This window comes from Phialemonium atrogriseum, assembly GCF_030411735.1.
Source record: "Phialemonium atrogriseum strain 8032-3 unplaced genomic scaffold QBC33scaffold_13, whole genome shotgun sequence".
In the NCBI taxonomy this organism is placed as follows: Eukaryota; Fungi; Ascomycota; class Sordariomycetes; order Cephalothecales; family Cephalothecaceae; genus Phialemonium; species Phialemonium atrogriseum.
This window is the reverse complement of record NW_026848150.1, coordinates 506,859-523,771: the sequence shown is the minus strand read 5'-3', so window position 1 is coordinate 523,771 and position 16,913 is coordinate 506,859. Positions and strand designations below refer to the sequence as shown.

The window sequence follows — 16,913 nt, the reverse complement described above, 5'->3', positions numbered from 1 at the left end:
ATATCATGGGGAGTCTCGGATTTCTCTTCAATAGGAGAGTCGGTAAGAGCGCGAGGCTTGTATTACTACTAGAATTCTTGCTGGCTAGTTCATGACAGGGCCCTAGACAATAAACACTTATCCTGTGATAATCCGTTTACGAGAAAAGAGGTCCTTGCAAAGGTACTTCATATCATTGCCCATATATCATTATTACCCAGGGTTGCTGCGAGCTGCATACAGAATGGAGGGGAATGCCGTTAAACTCCTGCCATATAATGATGATGCGTAATCCATGCATGCTCGGCCGTACATATACCTACCTATAGGCCTTCCTTCCACACGTGTGATTCGCCGACCTGCTCCAGCGGCACGGCGACAAAGTCCTGGGATCCTTCCCCGCTGTCGCTCCCTGCCGACCGGGGGCTGTTGTACGCGCTGGACTGCCACGTCGACAGCTCGTCCACCTTCCGGATGCCCATCATCCACGAGACCAGCCCGCGCGGGACCCATTTGCCGACGAACCCGTAGACGCTGGCGCCCAGCCCGATGCGCACGACGCCGCTCGTGTTGGACCCGTCGATGACGTCGAAGACGGCGTTGTGCAGGTTCCGCACAGAGCTGCCCTTGAGCCCGCGGATCCGCCCGGCGCTGATGGCCGACGCCGACTGGTTCACAAAGTTCCTGCCGTAGGCGTGACGAGCCGACTCTGGCCACGTCAAAGTCTCGGCATTCTGTGGCGCCCCAGTGAGCAGGCCGCCGTGATTATAGCCTCCGTTTCCACTGCGGGAATTGCCGGCGGCCGGCGTGAAACCCGCAAAATCAAAGGTGCCTAGCTGTATGTGCGTGACCGGGATGGAGAGGGGGCGCAGCTCGGCAGCCAGGACTTCGGTGAACGCAGAGAGAGCAGAGCACACGGTCGCCTCGGGGGCGTGGAACGGAGGGTTGATGGAGGAGATGATGGAAGGCGTAAAGACGAGGACTTTAGGGGGCGTTTTCTCCCCCGACCCGAGACGAGCTGTCAAGAGAGGAAGGAATGCCTGGATGGTGAGGATCGGGTGGAGGAGGTGGGTGTTGAAGAGGTCGGCAAAGCTTGAGGGGGGGATGGTCGCGATCGGGGAGGTTTGGTAGTTTAGGGACGGTATGAGGATGACTGATTTTAGAGAGAGATGGTGTGATTTCGCTCCCGGCACCGCGGAATGAGGAGATTGTAGGTATTGTGCAAACCGGTCGATGGAAGAACCAGCGCTTGGAGGCTTTAGACGGTTAGCTTGTCTGACAGAGGTTGTGGGACGGTGTAGCCCTTACATCGGTGGTGTCAATCGTGAGCGACCTGATGTCAGGTCGCGATAGACTATGCACCATGGCCTCATCCTCGACAGTGTTGCAGACGATAAAGACGATGAATCCCTTCCGCTCCATATCCAGTGACAGAGACTTTGTGAGGGGTAGCGCGGGAGATCCGGCGATGACCACAACCTCGAGCCGTCCACCGCTGCGAGCTCGCCTTGCGCGGCGGGTCTTCTTGCCCAGTCTACTACTCCTGTATGTCCGGTAAAGCACCGTCCCGGTCGCCAGGACGATAACCCCTGTCAGGATCTTGTGCCTTGATACCCAATCCTGCACCCTCTCGTATGTCGAAGTAGGAATGACAAGGGCTACCGGGGCTGGCGGCGGCGGCCGAGGCCGAATAGAATCTGGAACCCATCGCGAAGAGGCCAGGGAGTCTCTCAGGTTCTCCGAGATCTTCTCGACATGCTTGTCGATGTACTCGGCGACATCGCCTGAGTACTTGCGGATGTCTGTAGGTATTGAGGAGAGCTACAACACGGGGGTAAGTCAGTCCTAGAAAATAGAGCACAAGAGGCGACTCGCCCAAGTCCACGACTTACAATATCTAGGAAAGCTTGGTCGTCGGCCGACATGGTCACATAAACGGCTGGCAGGTATGGCAATAAAGGGTTGGTGTGGAAAGGGCATCCGCACGCGACAAATGGGAAAAGCCTTTATCTGCGTTATCAGCAGCTGATGTGGGTCCTCGTGGATGCTAGTCGGTAAACACGTCATGCGGTATCCGATTGGCTGCTGGATTGGCTAATTAATGGCTTCCCGAGATTCTAGAAGCAAATGAAGCACCGAGATTTTTTATGCGACCTGTACGGAGTAATCTCTGTTCCTTCCTGCCTTCGTGATTGGAAAAGTAATCGAAGCAGTGAGAGTCGAAGCAGTGAGACACCAAGTGGCACCTCACATTCACAGCTTCCGTGCCAAGACCCTCAAACGGACGTAACTGAACATATACCCTCCCCCCGGCATCGCACAAATCACCTCGAGAACATCCACAATCTCCTTGATACACTCCTCTCTCTCCTCCTCAGGCAGCGCCTCGAAGAACTGCTTCGCCATCAACCTGACCCAGCCTTCGACGCCCCCCGCGTCGGCGACGGTAGGTCTCCACTCCCTCTCCACCCTCTCCACCTCCCACCCGCCCACCGTCCCCTCCAACATTTCCTTCGCCCAGGCCTCGTCCGGGAAGAACCACGGGTCGACCTCGCGCGCCCTGTCGAGGCCGACCCGCCTACCGATGGCCATATGCAGCGCCGCCCGGATCTCGGACACGTTGCCCAGGCCGCCCATCTCGAACGCGAAACGGCCGCCGGGCGCTAGGGACGCTCCGACGCCCCGGAAGAAGACCTCGCGCCGGGCCTCGGGCCTCAGGATCCAGTGCATCGCCGCGTTGGAGAAGGCCTTGGTGAACTTCTGCTGCTGAAGCTCTGGCTTGTTGACGAGCTCGGTTGCGTCGATGACTGCGGGGCGGGTAGCAGCTGATGGTTAGTTGACCCGCAAACGAAATCTGTGAAACGGGAAGGGAAGGCGGCCTTGCCTTCAAAGGTGCAGTTCTTCAGTCCGTCCTTCGCGGCGGCTTGGTCCGCAGCCTGTATCATGGCAGGCGAGCTGTCTATTCCGTGCAGCGACCCCTTGCCTTGAGACAGAGTCTTTGCGATGTCGATGTCAAGCACGCCATCTTTGGTCGAGTTAGTCCGGGTTCTCACATCTCGCCGGAAACTGATGAGGATGTATTGCTTACCACCACAGCCGATGTCCAAGATAACGTCGTCTTTCTGGGGATCCAACCATTGCATTATCTTGGTGGCCAGCTTCGGCACAAACGATGCCGAATGTTGGTAGGCCTGGTATAGTGACAGCATCAGCAACGACAGCGTAAAGCTGTGCCCAAGGTTTCTCTTACCTCAGAAGACCAGTTATCCTTCTTTTCAACAGACATTTTTGCTCAATTCTGCTTTCTTTTCCTGTTTGTAGGAGTATGAATGCTCAGGAGAGGCACTCCGTAATCGGCGTTGCCTGCCTCTTATACGTAGAAAACCCCACATACGGCGTTGGAGGTGCAGTGACCAATCATGGCAGAGCTGATGCTGATCTACCAACATATCAACCAACCATTTGAGGTGTAGGTAATGAACTGGGTCTCCTCCCCTTAATCTGATATTCCTTTCTGAAATCGGAGTAAATGCTGGCTGAGACTGAGGTTGTACTACGAGGACCTAATACCGGGAGTTATATCACTCACTACCTACATATTCTTAACGTATTACCAAATCCAGGAGCGAAAGGTTATCTACCAACTGTCCGACCGAGGTTGGCTGTCTGGCATCTAGAGAGAAAGTCCTCAATGATCAGACATCGTAGCCCTGCATTCGGCTGCACCAACTCTTGGCCCGGCCAGTCATGACTTCAACTTGGACTGTTCGCTCTGCCTTGAACGGTATTTGGCAACCCCTTCTCCCATTTAACAATTAGCACTAGTGAGTGAGTACCTGCCCCCTTCGCAACGCCGTGACCGGGACCTGTACCGAAATATCAAAATGGAATCCATCTCCCATCAAAGTCAGTCAAGCTCGAGAAGCTCGTACTTCTCCTCCCCCAAAGCGTCCTCCAGTCTCTGCATCACTGCCAACACCTTCTCCTCCTCGAGCCGGCGCCCAACAACCTGCACCCCGACCGGGAGGCCGTGCATAGCCTCGGCATCGTACAGCTTGTACGCCCCCTGAGCGACGCCGTTCAGCTTACTGATCTTAAAGTCCTTAGGCAGCCCGTCCAGGTTCTTGTCAACGTGTGTGACGGGGATAACGCCTGCGGTGTAGTCAAGCTATATACCCCAATGGTCAGCTGTGCCCCGAGCACCCGGGTAGAAACGAAAAAGACATTGAGGGAAACTCACAAGGTTGAAGAGGAAGGTGTATCCGCAACTGCTGACAGCATCCCTCATCCCATCATGGGGCACAGCAGGCGTGGCATTCGGCGGCGTGAGGAGGACGTCGACGCCGGCCTCGTTCCACCACTCGAACCACTTGGCACGGTAGGCCTCCCGCTGCTCCACCAGCTTCCAGTTCTCAAACGCGCTGTGTGGCCGCCAGTCCCTGACGAGCCCGGCCCACACGTCGTCCCGCCGGACGTACTTGACCCACAGGTAATACAGGTACCTGAACGGGCGCGGCAGCCCCATCAGGCGCTTCATCTGGTCCGCGCCGGGGTCGTTGCGCTCGCCCGCGCGGAAGAAGGAGCTGAACATCTGGCATCCGTCGGCGTTGAGGAGCAGCGACGCCAGCCTGAGCCCCTCGTACATGTCGGGCGGGTCGACCACCTCGACGATCTCGTGCCCGGCCCTCCTGAGCGCCTCCTCGGCAGCGCCCAGGGCCCGGGCGCACGCGGGGCTCGGGTCGACGACGCCGTCGGTCCGCAGCACGGCGACCCGCAGGACCTTCCTCTCGGCGAACTCGCCCTCGACCCCGCCGCGCCACTCCAGCGGGTGGACGGAGTGGTCGTACTCCCACGGCCGCATGCCGACCACGGCGCGGGTGAAGTACGCGAGGTCGTCGAGCGTCCTCGCCATGGGGCTGTACACGCTCGGCACGCCCTCCTGGCCCGGCATGCTGGTGCGGATCCCCGCCTTGGGCCACCGCCCCGTCGAGCAGCGCAGGCTGTAGCAGCCCGAGAAGTGGGCCGGCACCCTCACGCTGCCCGCCACGTCGCTCCCGACGCCGATCCGGCCCCCCATCGCCAGCAGCGCCGCCTCGCCGCCCGTCGAACCCCCCGGCGTGTGGGCCCGGCTGTGCGGGTTCGCGCACCGGCCCCACACGTCGTTTGCGCTCTCGAAGCTGAGCAGCGTGATGGGCAGGTTGGACTTGACGTACGGCACCGCGCCCGCGTCCTTGAGCAGGCGGACCATGGGCCCGTCGCGCTCCGTCCGGTTGCCCACGAAGCGGCTGTACCCCACCGTGGCGTCGTACCCGCCCACGACGACGGTGTCCTTGAGGCTGACGGGGACGCCCGCCAGCGGGCCCTGCAGGTTGACGGTCCCGTCCAGCAGCCACCGCTCGGCGGACGGGAGCATGACCTCGGTCAGGCAGTTCGTCCTCTCGTGGGCGCGGAGGGCCACCCGGCCGTAGGTGCGTAGCACCGACAGCGGCGCCGTCGTGCCGCTCCGGATGCCGCGCACCAGGTCCGCGATGGGCATGGCCACCGTCTCCCGGTCCGCGGCCGTGAGAGGGCCGTGGTACGCCGTCAGCGACCGGATGCGTTCCGCCCGCTCATCCTGCTTGAACCGGCTGCAGTTTTTATATATTTTTGTCAGAAAAAAAGAGGGCTCCCTTCCTTCCCCGGATGCCAAGGGGGTGGTGGTGCGGGGGAGGGAACTCACCAGTCTCGGCGGTGTTGCAGATAATCTAGAAAGAACACCATACCGCTAATCTCACTAAATGGAATCGTGTGTGACCCTTCAAATCTTTCTATCTTGAGCCAACGAGTTGGCGTCCGTGTGCAGTCTTTACGATGCTTGTGGTGTGGAGAAATCGGCTTATACTTGAAGGAAGCAAGCACCTGCTGATTCCAGGTTCCAGGATAAGGGACCCTCCCCCGCACAGGGTGGTCAGCAGCGTGGAGACCCGGTCTGCGGGGTTAGCTTAGGCGGCTTAAGCCGCACGAAGCCGACACATCGGATATCAGCGAGGTTTCATAACTACCTAGGTAATCTACCTATTTTATTATACAGGGTGCTATTCGGTAGGCGACCCGGAGCATAATTATCTAGGTAGACGGGTAGGTATGTAGCTGAGAGTCGCCCTCGAGAGTGTGATGGGACCACAGTCGAGAGATTTGTATCTGTTGCAGCATTAAAAACACCCTTCAAAACAACAAAGAAAAGAAGTGAGGCCATGTCCGTCCTGCTAAACACCGCTGGAATGCAGCCCGTTACACCAAGCCTGGAAACGAAACGGTATGAGAATGAGGGACCTGTGGGTTAGTGATAAACCCCCAACCGCCGCCCCTTTGGTTCCAGGTATTTCCCAAAACCGCAATGGTGTCCATAGTCCTTTTTTTGTCCTCCTGAGCGCCCACAGAAAACGCCCTTTTCCTGATATATTACACATTGCACCCCACAGCCTTCGGACCTGTACCTCAGTACACGAGGTCGGCAGGCTAAGGCTTGTGGTCACCGCTGTCGGTTGAACTACCGCCGCCGCCGCTGACGAGCGTCGGTGCAATCCTCCTCCTCTTTGGTTGACCGCCAGAGGGATCGTCAAGCTCACTCTCACTCGTATCCCTCTTCGCACCAGCACCAGAGACCGATCCCTGCGGGGTCTCGGGCGGGGTGGTCATAGGCACCCCAATGACCTTGCCAGAATTTGTAGCGGCAATGCTGGGGACCTGCCCGATGATTAGGGAAGGGTTGCTTATGACGCCGGCTTGCGCCGTCGATGACTGGGTTACCACAGAGGATACTGAGTTGGAGCGAGCAGGTGACGAGGCTCGTTGGCTGACAAACGAGGCCGAGGGCGGAGAGGCTGCTGCTAGAGAACCGGCCGAGTCCCGATGCCGATGATGGGAGCCGCTGGGGAAAGGGGAAGGGGGGGCAAAAACAGCGGTGGGCGTTGGCACTGGCGTGTTCTGGTTGGACGGGATAGATGTGGCGCCGGGCAACGCTGCCTTCTGGGCACCGATCTCCCCAGTGTAGATTTGGCCCAACTCGGACGGAGAGAAGGAAAGGGTGGAGCAGAATCCGTCCGAAGATGATACGAGCAATGTCAAGCCGTCGCTCGACCTTTTTCCGTTTGTCAGCATGGGTCTTGGAAACAAAAGGTCTCTTTAAAAGGCCGACTTACCAAGCCAAGTCCGTGAAGGTTGCGCAATGCAGGTTGCTAACGATGCAGATCGGCGTCTGTTGCTGTGTGTCGTACAGGAACACCGAATCTTGGGTTGCCACGGCATAGACCATCCGGTAAGGCAAGGAGATAGCAGGCTTAGGTGCCGACGCTGAGCCAGACGTATCTAGGCTGGGATTCTTGGAAGAGGATGTTGATGTCTCGGTCGCGGGAGGAGGCGGCGGAGGGTCCATGACAGAGGAGGGAGCAGGAGACGCTTTGGTGAGCGGTTCCGGTAACGAGGGTATCGGATCTTCAGCTGACGAGCTGTCGATTGTTATGTGTTTTGTGACGACCGGAGACTGTCTCAGGGTGTAGAACAGCGGGGAACATCTCACGGCTACTGACGGTTTCTTGTGCCCCGGAAGATGTGCAACTGGGGCCTTGTTGATGCCGCCTCTGGTGTAGATGTAGACGGTGTTAGTAACTTCGTACGTTGGCTTTCCGCCCTCATTCGGATGCTGCGTCTGATACTGGCCGGCAGGCGTGAGCAGAAGGCTGCCATCTGGGGTAAAAGTCAAACGCCGGAAGAAAGACGTCAACGTCTCGTTCGCGTACAGGCTGGCGTTTTTGAACCCAAGACTGGCGCTCGTCGAGTGGGGTTTCGGGGAGGCCTCCATTGGCATCACGGCCGGCAGGGGCATCGAGGGCGCAGGTGAGACGGAGCGCCGAGAAGAGAACGAGGACCTGCGCGAGTGGCTGATGACGCTTGGGGGGTTCATGGGTAGCGCAATCGAGGTCGGTGTGCCTGGTGCTGAGGGGACGGGAGAGGCGACAGAGCTTGCATCAAGGGCGGCAAGGGCAGATCGATAGCCCATCTCAGGAGGCGCAGGACTGTGCGAAGATATCCGTCTCGCAGGGAGATCGGTCTTCATGTGGCTTGCAATCCTTGACGGCTTGTCATCGTGCCCGTTGAGGGTATACTGGCCGTCCTTTGTCCTAAGGGAGTAGACATGGACTGAGCGGTCCGACGACTGCGTTGCGATGAACTCGTTCAACGGGTCCCAAGCGACGCCTTGGACATAATGACTGTGCTCGGCGATTTGACGGACGAGGGTTCCTTGGACTGATGTCAACGGGCGCGAGCGCCAAAGCAGAGTTAGTTTAACATCGTACCTGTTCCGGCATTGTAGATGCGTGCTATGTTATCCATGCTGCCGATAATGAAATAAGCCGCATCGGGAGACCAGGCGAGGTCATATATCTCGGCTCCCGACGACCGGCACATGTGTTTCGCCCGCCAAGTTTCCTTGTTTTCCTCCAAGCCATCGGAGCCGAAGTTGGACGAGAGATGGTTGTCTGAGGGAACCCATAATATTACGTTTCCGTCGTCGCCAGCGGAGGCAAGAAGCTCGCCTGGAGGTAAGACACGGTCAGCTTCAGTACGGGCCAAGAGCAGCAGATAGAGAACTTATAACTCACCTCTTGGAGCCCATCGGACGACATTGACGGCCTGGGTATGCTTTGACAAGGTCGATAAGTATTCAACCCTTCTGTCCTCGCCCTCCCCCTCGATCTTCCAGAGCTGCCAGAGTTATCAGTAAGGCGTTGGCGGGCAACAAGGCGAGGCCACGAGCAGCGCTCAGCCGGCGAAGTAGGTACACAGCACGTACTCTGACGTTGTTGTCTCCAGCAGCTGTTGCTAGACGTCCCTTGCCGTGAGGTTCGAAGTGAGCTGAGTAGATCGGGGCATTTTGGTCATGCCAATTGATGATAAGCGGAGTGTTCTTCATGGTGGCATCTGAGAGGTCGCGAGATCAGGAGCTCGTTTGTCTGGCGGGGAGCTGGTTTTGTGGAACGCGGAGCTCGTTGATGGTGGGTGGAAGTGGAAGGGGAAACGGTAAGGCTACAGAAGAGTGAGTGATTCTCTTATATTTTCTTTAAAATTTAAGAGTGCTGAAGAAAGAGTCTTAGGATGCCGGATCTAATTGAGTCAAATGGGTGGTCGGCGCCGTGGCTCGTGGTTGTAGACTTGTAGTATTAAGTTGTAAGTTGTGGTGGTGCCGTAGCGATGCAGAGCTGCCAGTGCGTGCACCTCAGACGGGGAACGCTTGGTTGGCTCGGAGTTGAGCCCACCAATGAAACGGGTAGTACGAATAGAGGGCACGTATTACTGGCGAGTCTGCTGGAATAAAGCTACTATTTATCTCAGGATTTTATCTACATACCTACAGTCAGCCCACCTCACCTAATGAGTGGGATACCCGTTCTACGTTAGGTTGACAGGGGCCAAATACAAATTTGGAAGTGATGGCAGTATAGCCCCGCAAGGCACCCGCGCTAACATTTGAAACCCCCGTGAAGGTGTACTGCCGACACAGTTACGCACTATAAGCTATAAGCATACAATCTGTGGTGTTTTGGTTTCTGGACAGGTCCAATAAACTATTGTCTCTTTTTTGCCTCATTTGCGTCCTCTTGTCCTATTCACTCCCTCCTGCTGCTCCTGCCACATGGTGGAATATCCAACTGACTGATCCCAGCAAATCTACACGCGACGCAAAGGTGTGATCCGCCGACTGAATTCAGAGCGAATCGGAGGCAAGCCAATTGGCCCGTGGGTGGTGCTGGGCAGAGCGTGAAATGCCTGCTTTGAGCTCGATCTGATCTACTTCGCAGTGTGGTTCGGACTCACCGCCTACCGACACGCTGGCGCTTTGAAGAGTGTCTACTAATGTAGGGGGCTTGTTACAAGATGCTTTAAGGAGTGTCTACTAGTAGCGGGGAGGTGTTAGTGAGGCAGCACCCTCGCATTATTCTTGGTTATGCGGATCAACCTCCTCCTACTGTCGTACAGGCCGCAGGCCGCAAGGGGGGAGAGAGTAGGTACCTTCAGTTGTGATGGTGCCCTCTCGTTTTCGTTTCACTTGCGAGCGAGCAGCAACACTGACTCATATCATAGATAGGTAGTCGGTTCCACAGAGGTGATCTGAGGCCCAGCCACGTTTTGAAACCACCTCCACCGACTCCCATATTAACAGCGCTTACTCTACAGATGCCTCCGCCCCACCGAGCATGGAGTTCCATGTTGGTCAAGTGGCAACCATGACGGTTGTGTATGTTCCATTGTCTGTGAGCAATACTTGGGGACGTTTCCGGCCAGCCTTCTCATTGATACGACATATCATTGGGTGTGTCCCAAGTTCCATGTTTTGCCTACGGCTGCATGTCTACAATCACAACCCCACCTGATCGAGACATGGCTGGCACAACCCATTGGCCAGCAGAAGAAAATAAAGACAATGGTGGACCAGGAATAAACCATCTTGAGTCCTCAGAAATCGGTTCTATTAGCCTGAAGACGATTGCCTACTGGATTACTCCGTATGCGTACAATGCATTCTTACGAGTGGTAACCTGCGGTTCACGGCAGTTAACTTAGATAGGTAGGTACGGGTACCGCCAGGAGAGGAAGGAGAGGGGAAGACCAAGCATGCCGATTGTCGGCCACCCTTATTATAGGAGATACATTCATTAGCATCTCCAGGCATCCATCTGCATTACTATGCGTATGCACAGCGTGACCAAGGGGCCACTTCAGTGTGCCTGGATGCCTGGCAGGCATTATCAAATTCACACTCCATCCCGCCCGACACACAGGAGGAGCGCGTTCGCCATCCCACTCCAACTTCTAATTCTAATTCTACCGGGCAATCCTCCGAGCAGGCTCCGAAATAAGCGATCATCTGCTCGTTATGGTACTACGGGCCGCTTCTAACTACGCCCGATATTTCGGGGCCAACAGGAGCGGGCCCCAGACCAACCTGAACTTACAGAGGAGGAATTTTGGGAGAGACCCAGGCAGAAAGAAGTTTCAGGAAACTGCGTAAGTTGGCGGAGTTGGCGGAGGATGTTGGGAGGCTGGAGGGAGCTCCACACTCGCTTACACCGCGCTTCCGTCGCCGTTTTCGTTTTGGTAGGATGTTCGGGAAGTGGCGGGCAAGATGGCGACGGCCCGGGAGGCTTGTTTGGGACGGCGCAGTGTGGGCGAGGAGTTGGAGCAGACCGGGATGCAGGTGCACCTAATGCAAGCAACCCTGCTGCATGCTATGTATGTACGTACTGCGTAATATGGGATGTGGGATGGATATGCAGCGAACTTTTGTGGGTGCGAGACGGACAAATCGGACGCCGCGAATTCGGTATCATCATTATCAATCCCATCCACCTCATCCTCTCACCGCATGAGTCAACGGCGGGGCAGACGGCGGGGGTACAAAAACCTCCCGATCGACCGAGTCCCGTGCACATTAAAGACTGGTCCCGGCGTATGACTCCCACGAACCCGTTTGCCATGCTGACGGTGGGAGCCGAAGGTGCGTGTGGCTTGCCGCTTTGCTGCTTTGCCGCGCTCGCATGCACGACACGGGTGGTAGGTATTCGTAAATACAAGAATAGGTGCGGATCACTCTGGGGAGCTTGCATCTTCACCGTCTTCACCTCTCCCCTCATTGCTAGCTCCGACCTGGGTAGTCTCATGGTTTTTTTTCTGCACTGCACCACCGCCCCTGATCACCCCTATTAGTGCTGTCATTGTTAGATTCTCCTAACTCCCCGTTTCCAACCTTGTTCTCTTCACTCCCTCCGAGTTGCCCAGTTCTTGGCCCACAGAGCAGAAATCCGAGATCCGCTTATCGCCGAGATCTCTGCGAACGGGTGAACTTGACCAGAATCGAGAAGCCACTACTGGTAACCCGGCCCTCGTAGCGGATGAAGCCATTGCCTGGTGCCATGACGCGCAATGATTCCATGCTAGCCACTGTTGCAACCGGCCTGACTGTTATTGCATTGTGTTCCATCCCATCGGCCACCAGCTTCGTTCTGCAACTCAGTAAGAAGGAGAAGAAGACAAATGAGATTTACGAGGACCGCGATGGCAAGGCTACGGCCGAGTCGATGGAGGCCTTCTCGGCCAGGGTGCCAAAGGCTCTCATCCTCCTGTTTGCCTCGGTCGGCACCGGCCTATCTGTCGCTCTCGGTATTCTCTCAACCTCGGACGAGGAACTGGCCCTAGAGAACTGGCTGAGTGTGGGAGCTTGGGTATGTATACATCGCTTGTCTTCACGGATGATCACTGACACCCACTCCTCCAGGCTGCCCTCCTGTTTCAGGCTGTTGTGATTGCCTCGAGCAGGAAGTTCGTCCAGGCCTACAACCTCGGCATCTATACTTTCTTCTCGTCCGTGGTCCTTGCAGGCATTCTCCTAACTCAGGGCACCGCCGTCGCCGAGCTGGATCTGTATAACCACCCAGCCTCATTCGCGCTCCGGGCTAGCGAGCTCGCGCTTGCCGTTTTTCTCGCCTTCGCCGGCCTGGCCATCCCCAGGAGGCCCGACGTCTTCTACAATGGCCAGCTCGTCGATCAGATGTACACGGTCACAGCCTTCAGCCGCTTCCACTTCAGCTGGGCGCTCAGTGTCCTCGGCGTCGCTAGGAGGAAAAAGACTCTCGATATGGCCGATCTCGCGCGGCCTAACCAGTACACCCGCGCAGACGCCGTGACAGATGACTGGAAGAGTCACGATTTCACTCAGCCTCTGTGGGTGTCACTGGTCCTTGCCCACAAGCGGGAGTTTGCCCTGCAGTGGATTTTGACCCTTGGCACCTCGATCCTCAACTTTGCTCCGCAGTGGGTCATCCTCCAACTCCTGAGGATCCTCGAGGCCAGGCATGGCGACGACCAAAAATATGAGCTAGATGTCTGGGTCTGGGTCGTCTGGCTCGGCGTGGCCATCATTGCCCAGTCCTGGCTCGAGTCATACGTGTTCTGGATGTCCTGGTCCGAGTTGGCCATTCCCATTCGGGCACAGTTGGCCTCTCTCATCTTTGAAAAGGCTATGAGGAGGAAAGATGTCAAGGGTAGTGGATCGTCGTCCAAGAAAGCTCAGGTTAGCGAGTCGCCAGAAGCTACCGTGGGACAAACCACGGCGTCAGACACACCCGAGGTGGACGAAGCGACGGAGCTCAAAAAGACAAAGCAGAGTACCGTGAATCTGATCGGCGTGGACGGGAAGAGAGTCTCGGATTTCTCCTCTTTCCAGAATATGTTTCCTGGCAGTATCTTCAAGCTGGTCGTGTCTCTTACTTTTCTCGTCCATCTACTGGGGTGGAAGGCTCTCCTAGCCGGCTTCCTTGCCATGTTCGCCATCCTGCCTTTCAACATCTACTTCTCCAAGAAATACGCCGCTGCTCAAGACCGCTTGATGAAGGTCCGTGACGAGAAGATGGAGGTCGTCACGGAAGCGTTGCAAGGGATCCGCCAGATCAAGTTCTCAGCCCTGGAGCCAGAGTGGGAGGATAAAGTTAATGCAGTCCGAGAGCGAGAGTTGAAAAGCGTCTGGGAGGTCTTCATGTGCGACACGGCACTGATTGGCTGCTGGATCACCAGCCCCATCTTGCTGGCAGCCATATCTCTGGCCGTCTACGCCGTCCTGACCGGATCGCTCCTACCATCCGTTGCGTTCGTCAGCCTCGGCGTCTTCAAGGCTCTTGAAGTCACCCTCTCTGTTGTCCCAGAACTGACAACCGACCTCTTGGATTCCTGGGTTTCCCTCAAGAGAATTGAAGAGTATCTGAACTCCCCCGAGGTCTCCGCCGTCGCCAAAAGCGGCCCAGAGGTGGCTTTCGAGGGCGCCACGATTGCCTGGCCGGCCGATGAGGAGATTGAAGATAGCGAACGGTTCATCCTTCGGGATGTCACCGTGACCTTCCCCAAGGGAGAGCTGTCTGTGATATCGGGGAAGACCGGAACAGGCAAGAGCCTGATGTTGTCGGCAATCTTGGGAGAAGCAGACGTGCTCGGTGGCAATCTTTACATCCCGAAAGCACCGCAGCTCCACGACCGGCACGACAGCAAGGCAAACAAGGCGAACTGGATCATCCCTGGTGCCATCGCATACGTTGCGCAGATACCCTGGATCGAGAACGCCAGCATCAGAGACAACATCCTCTTTGGACTCCCCTTTGACGAGGATCGGTACGCCAAGACGGTCAGTGTGTGTGCCCTGAAGAAAGATTTGGTGATGCTTACAGACGGAGAGCACACCGAGATCGGGGCGAATGGCATCAATTTGAGTGGAGGCCAGAAGTGGCGAGTAACTCTTGCTCGGGCGATATACTCGAGGGCCGGCATCCTGGTTTTGGACGACATCTTCAGCGCCGTCGATGCCCACGTTGGCCGGCATATCTTCGAGAAGTGCCTCACTGGCGAGCTAGCTACCGGGAGGACGAGAATCCTGGTCACGCACCACGTCGCCCTTTGCGAGTCCAGGACCAAGTATCTCGTGGAGCTGGGCGATGGCGGAGTCATGCACGCTGGCTTGCTTTCGGACCTACAGGAAGACGGCACGCTAATGAAAATCAAGAGCCATGAGCAGACAGCTGAGGAAATCGAGGCTGACGAAGTCCCGACCGCGGTCAATTCTGATGATTCCATTGATGGGGAAGAAGGCGTGACCGGTGACGACGTGACTGGCGACACCTTAAAGAAGGTGGACTCCAAGTCGGCTGCTCGTAAGTTTGTAGAAGAGGAAACCCGAGAGCAGGGCGCGGTCCGGAAGCATGTTTATGCCACATATCTGCAAGATAGCGGCGGGTGGGGGTTCTGGATTGTCGCACTCTTGATCTACCTGGTTGTTCAGACTTTTACAATAGGTACGTCGGTCATTGAGAGAGGGGGAGGGAGAGGGACTTGTTCTAACATCCACAGGGCGCTCTTGGTGGCTCCGGATTTGGACTGGCGAAGACGTGAGAGAAAGCGTCAACGCCCTGCAAACTTTGGATGCCTCGAGCGAGCGCGGGTATGCCTACGCTTTCGGCCTTCAGCAAACATCCATCCATAGCTCCTCAGGACCTGTTCTCGAGGGCCATCACGGCCTGACATTCTACCTCGGCATCTACGTCGCTTTGTCGATCGCTTCATCCCTCATCGGCACCTTCAAATTTTTCTACATCTACCTGGGGTCGGTGCGGGCGAGTCGCAGGCTATTTGCTAAGCTCAACTTCACCATTCTCCGGGCGCCTCTCCGGTGGCTCGACACAGTTCCTGTTGGCCGCGTCCTGAATCGCTTCACCGCAGATTTCAACGTCATCGACTCTCAGCTGGCCAACTCGGTAGGGTTTGGCGCCAACGCTTTCCTGAGCTTGCTGGGCGTCGTGGTAGCCAGTCTCTTCGTGTCCCCTTACATCGTCCTCCTGGCTGCTCTCCTCCTGGTGATCGCCCTATACTATGCTGTTCTCTACCTGAACGGCGCTCGGCCAGTCAAGAGACTGGAGAGTACGACGAAATCACCAGTGTTTGAGCAGTTCAGCTCCGCTCTTACTGGCGTCGCCACCATCCGTGGGTTTGATAAAGCTCAGGTATACGTGGAACGCATGTATCGGAAGATTGATGACTACTCAGCGGCAAGCTGGCACCTGTGGTTGTTCAATCGATGGATGGGCTGGAGGATGGCCCTTGTTGGATCCCTGTTTGCCTCGTTCGTGTCCATTCTTATTCTCTTGACCCCTGGTATCGACTCCGCCCTGGCCGGCTTCGCGTTGGCATTCGCACTGGAATTCTCCAGCTGTGTTATCTGGACCCTTCGATTCTATGCCAACGTAGAACTGAACATGAACGCGGCCGAGCGTATCATCGAGTATACCGAACTCCCGACCGAGTCTCTGGGCGGGAAGCACCCCCCAGCAGCGTGGCCGACCGAGGGTAGAATTGAGGTGGACGACCTCGTCGTCGGCTATGCCCCCGACCTTCCGCCGGTTCTAAAGGGCCTCACCTTCACCGTCAACCGGAAGGAGAGGGTTGGAGTGGTCGGACGCACCGGTGCGGGCAAGTCGTCGCTGACACTTGCTCTGTTCCGCTTCCTGGAGGCGCGATCCGGAAGCATTTACATTGATGGCCAGGATATATCCAAAATCATGCTGCATGACCTCCGCTCCCGTCTGGCCATTATCCCGCAAGTAAGCAATATCCTTCTCAAGCCATCCATCTCACAGCCGCATATCACTAATCACGAACAGGATCCGGTGCTGTTCTCCGGCACAATCCGGTCGAATCTCGACCCATTCGACCAGCACTCTGACGCCGAGCTCCGCGACTGCCTCGAGCGCGTCCACCTCGTCAGCAACTCGGCGCCCACATCGGGCGACGTGACCCCGACCAACGCCACGGGGCCCAACTCCCCGACCCCGACCGTCGTAGCCAAGAACTCCAACGTGTTCGAAGATCTCGGCTCGCCTGTGTCCGAGGGCGGGCTCAACCTCTCGCAGGGCCAGCGGCAGCTGCTGTGCCTGGCCCGCGCCATCGTCAGCCGGCCGCGCGTCATGGTGCTCGACGAGGCGACGTCGGCCGTCGACATGCACACGGACGCGCTCATCCAGCGCAGCATCCGCGACGAGTTCACCGAGGCCACGCTCCTCGTCATCGCGCACCGCCTGAGTACGATCGCGGACTTTGACCGCATCTTGGTGCTCAGCGACGGGCGGGTGGCCGAGTACGGCACGCCGAGGGAGCTGTGGGAGAAGGGGGCCGATGAGGGGATATTCAGGGGCATGTGTGAGGAGAGTGGGGAGAGGGATAAGCTCAGGGGTATTGTTTTTGGGACTGAGTAGGTAAAGAGGTAAGTAGGGACCTGGGAAAACGAACAAAAGGGGGTCTCTGCTGGCAAAGGAGGGGACAAAAGAAGAAAAGCGAATTGGCTTGGTTTACTTTATCTAAAA

At 56.9% G+C, this 16,913-nt stretch overlaps 6 protein-coding genes across 6 annotated transcripts; 2 read left to right on the top strand and 4 right to left on the bottom strand.

Annotated features, from left to right (window-relative positions):
* Window positions 1–38: 38 nt before the first annotated feature.
* On the bottom strand, window positions 39–1,944 carry QBC33DRAFT_539292 (uncharacterized protein). The gene is made up of 3 exons (XM_060427978.1): window positions 1,872–1,944; window positions 1,288–1,800; window positions 39–1,235 (listed from the first exon to the last, which is right to left on the bottom strand). Exons 1-3 carry the CDS (start codon window positions 1,902–1,904, stop codon window positions 303–305), a joined length of 1,479 nt encoding a protein of 492 aa, XP_060283343.1. The 5' UTR covers window positions 1,905–1,944; the 3' UTR covers window positions 39–302.
* Window positions 1,945–2,048: 104 nt separating this feature from the next.
* Window positions 2,049–3,327, bottom strand: QBC33DRAFT_570089 (S-adenosyl-L-methionine-dependent methyltransferase). The gene is made up of 4 exons (XM_060430561.1): window positions 3,230–3,327; window positions 3,068–3,170; window positions 2,864–3,004; window positions 2,049–2,786 (listed from the first exon to the last, which is right to left on the bottom strand). Exons 1-4 carry the CDS (start codon window positions 3,263–3,265, stop codon window positions 2,233–2,235), a joined length of 834 nt encoding a protein of 277 aa, XP_060283342.1. The 5' UTR covers window positions 3,266–3,327; the 3' UTR covers window positions 2,049–2,232.
* A 559-nt stretch (window positions 3,328–3,886) lies between these two features.
* Window positions 3,887–5,739, bottom strand: QBC33DRAFT_515299 (amidase; the record flags this gene model as incomplete). The annotated part of the gene is made up of 3 exons (XM_060426087.1): window positions 3,887–4,147; window positions 4,220–5,606; window positions 5,699–5,739. 3 exons carry the CDS (start codon window positions 5,737–5,739, stop codon window positions 3,887–3,889), a joined length of 1,689 nt encoding a protein of 562 aa, XP_060283341.1.
* Window positions 5,740–6,345: 606 nt separating this feature from the next.
* QBC33DRAFT_78823 (WD40 repeat-like protein) lies at window positions 6,346–9,032 on the bottom strand. The gene is made up of 5 exons (XM_060433068.1): window positions 8,813–9,032; window positions 8,622–8,724; window positions 8,316–8,555; window positions 7,161–8,259; window positions 6,346–7,099 (listed from the first exon to the last, which is right to left on the bottom strand). Exons 1-5 carry the CDS (start codon window positions 8,930–8,932, stop codon window positions 6,478–6,480), a joined length of 2,184 nt encoding a protein of 727 aa, XP_060283340.1. The 5' UTR covers window positions 8,933–9,032; the 3' UTR covers window positions 6,346–6,477.
* A 1,783-nt stretch (window positions 9,033–10,815) lies between these two features.
* Window positions 10,816–11,817, top strand: QBC33DRAFT_78688 (uncharacterized protein). Its single transcript, XM_060433066.1, has one exon. It carries the CDS (start codon window positions 11,050–11,052, stop codon window positions 11,722–11,724), a length of 675 nt encoding a protein of 224 aa, XP_060283339.1. The 5' UTR covers window positions 10,816–11,049; the 3' UTR covers window positions 11,725–11,817.
* Window positions 11,818–11,930: 113 nt separating this feature from the next.
* QBC33DRAFT_451978 (P-loop containing nucleoside triphosphate hydrolase protein) lies at window positions 11,931–16,805 on the top strand (the record flags this gene model as incomplete). Its single annotated transcript, XM_060424633.1, has 4 exons — window positions 11,931–12,239; window positions 12,293–14,852; window positions 14,908–16,154; window positions 16,215–16,805. 4 exons carry the CDS (start codon window positions 11,931–11,933, stop codon window positions 16,803–16,805), a joined length of 4,707 nt encoding a protein of 1,568 aa, XP_060283338.1.
* Between the last annotated feature and the right edge of the window lie 108 nt (window positions 16,806–16,913).

What these genes read in the sequence shown, in the direction of transcription:
- QBC33DRAFT_78688 (XM_060433066.1), top strand. Translation starts at nt 11,050, where the DNA reads ATGTTGGGAGGCTGGAGGGAGCTCCACACTCGCTTACACCGCGCTTCC.
- QBC33DRAFT_570089 (XM_060430561.1), bottom strand. Translation starts at nt 3,265, where the DNA reads ATGTCTGTTGAAAAGAAGGATAACTGGTCTTCTGAG. An exon ending in AGGATAACTGGTCTTCTGAG is followed by an intron (nt 3,171 to 3,229) that starts GTAAGAGAAACC and finishes TCACTATACCAG; the next exon opens with GCCTACCAACATTCGGCATC. An exon ending in GAAGAACTGCACCTTTGAAG is followed by an intron (nt 2,787 to 2,863) that starts GCAAGGCCGCCT and finishes CCCGCCCCGCAG; the next exon opens with TCATCGACGCAACCGAGCTC.
- QBC33DRAFT_539292 (XM_060427978.1), bottom strand. Translation starts at nt 1,904, where the DNA reads ATGTCGGCCGACGACCAAGCTTTCCTAGATATT. An exon ending in ACCAAGCTTTCCTAGATATT is followed by an intron (nt 1,801 to 1,871) that starts GTAAGTCGTGGA and finishes CCCGTGTTGTAG; the next exon opens with CTCTCCTCAATACCTACAGA. An exon ending in TCACGATTGACACCACCGAT is followed by an intron (nt 1,236 to 1,287) that starts GTAAGGGCTACA and finishes AACCGTCTAAAG; the next exon opens with CCTCCAAGCGCTGGTTCTTC.
- QBC33DRAFT_78823 (XM_060433068.1), bottom strand. Translation starts at nt 8,932, where the DNA reads ATGAAGAACACTCCGCTTATCATCAATTGGCATGACCAAAATGCCCCG. An exon ending in CTGGAGACAACAACGTCAGA is followed by an intron (nt 8,725 to 8,812) that starts GTACGTGCTGTG and finishes TAACTCTGGCAG; the next exon opens with CTCTGGAAGATCGAGGGGGA. An exon ending in CGTCCGATGGGCTCCAAGAG is followed by an intron (nt 8,556 to 8,621) that starts GTGAGTTATAAG and finishes TCTTACCTCCAG; the next exon opens with GCGAGCTTCTTGCCTCCGCT.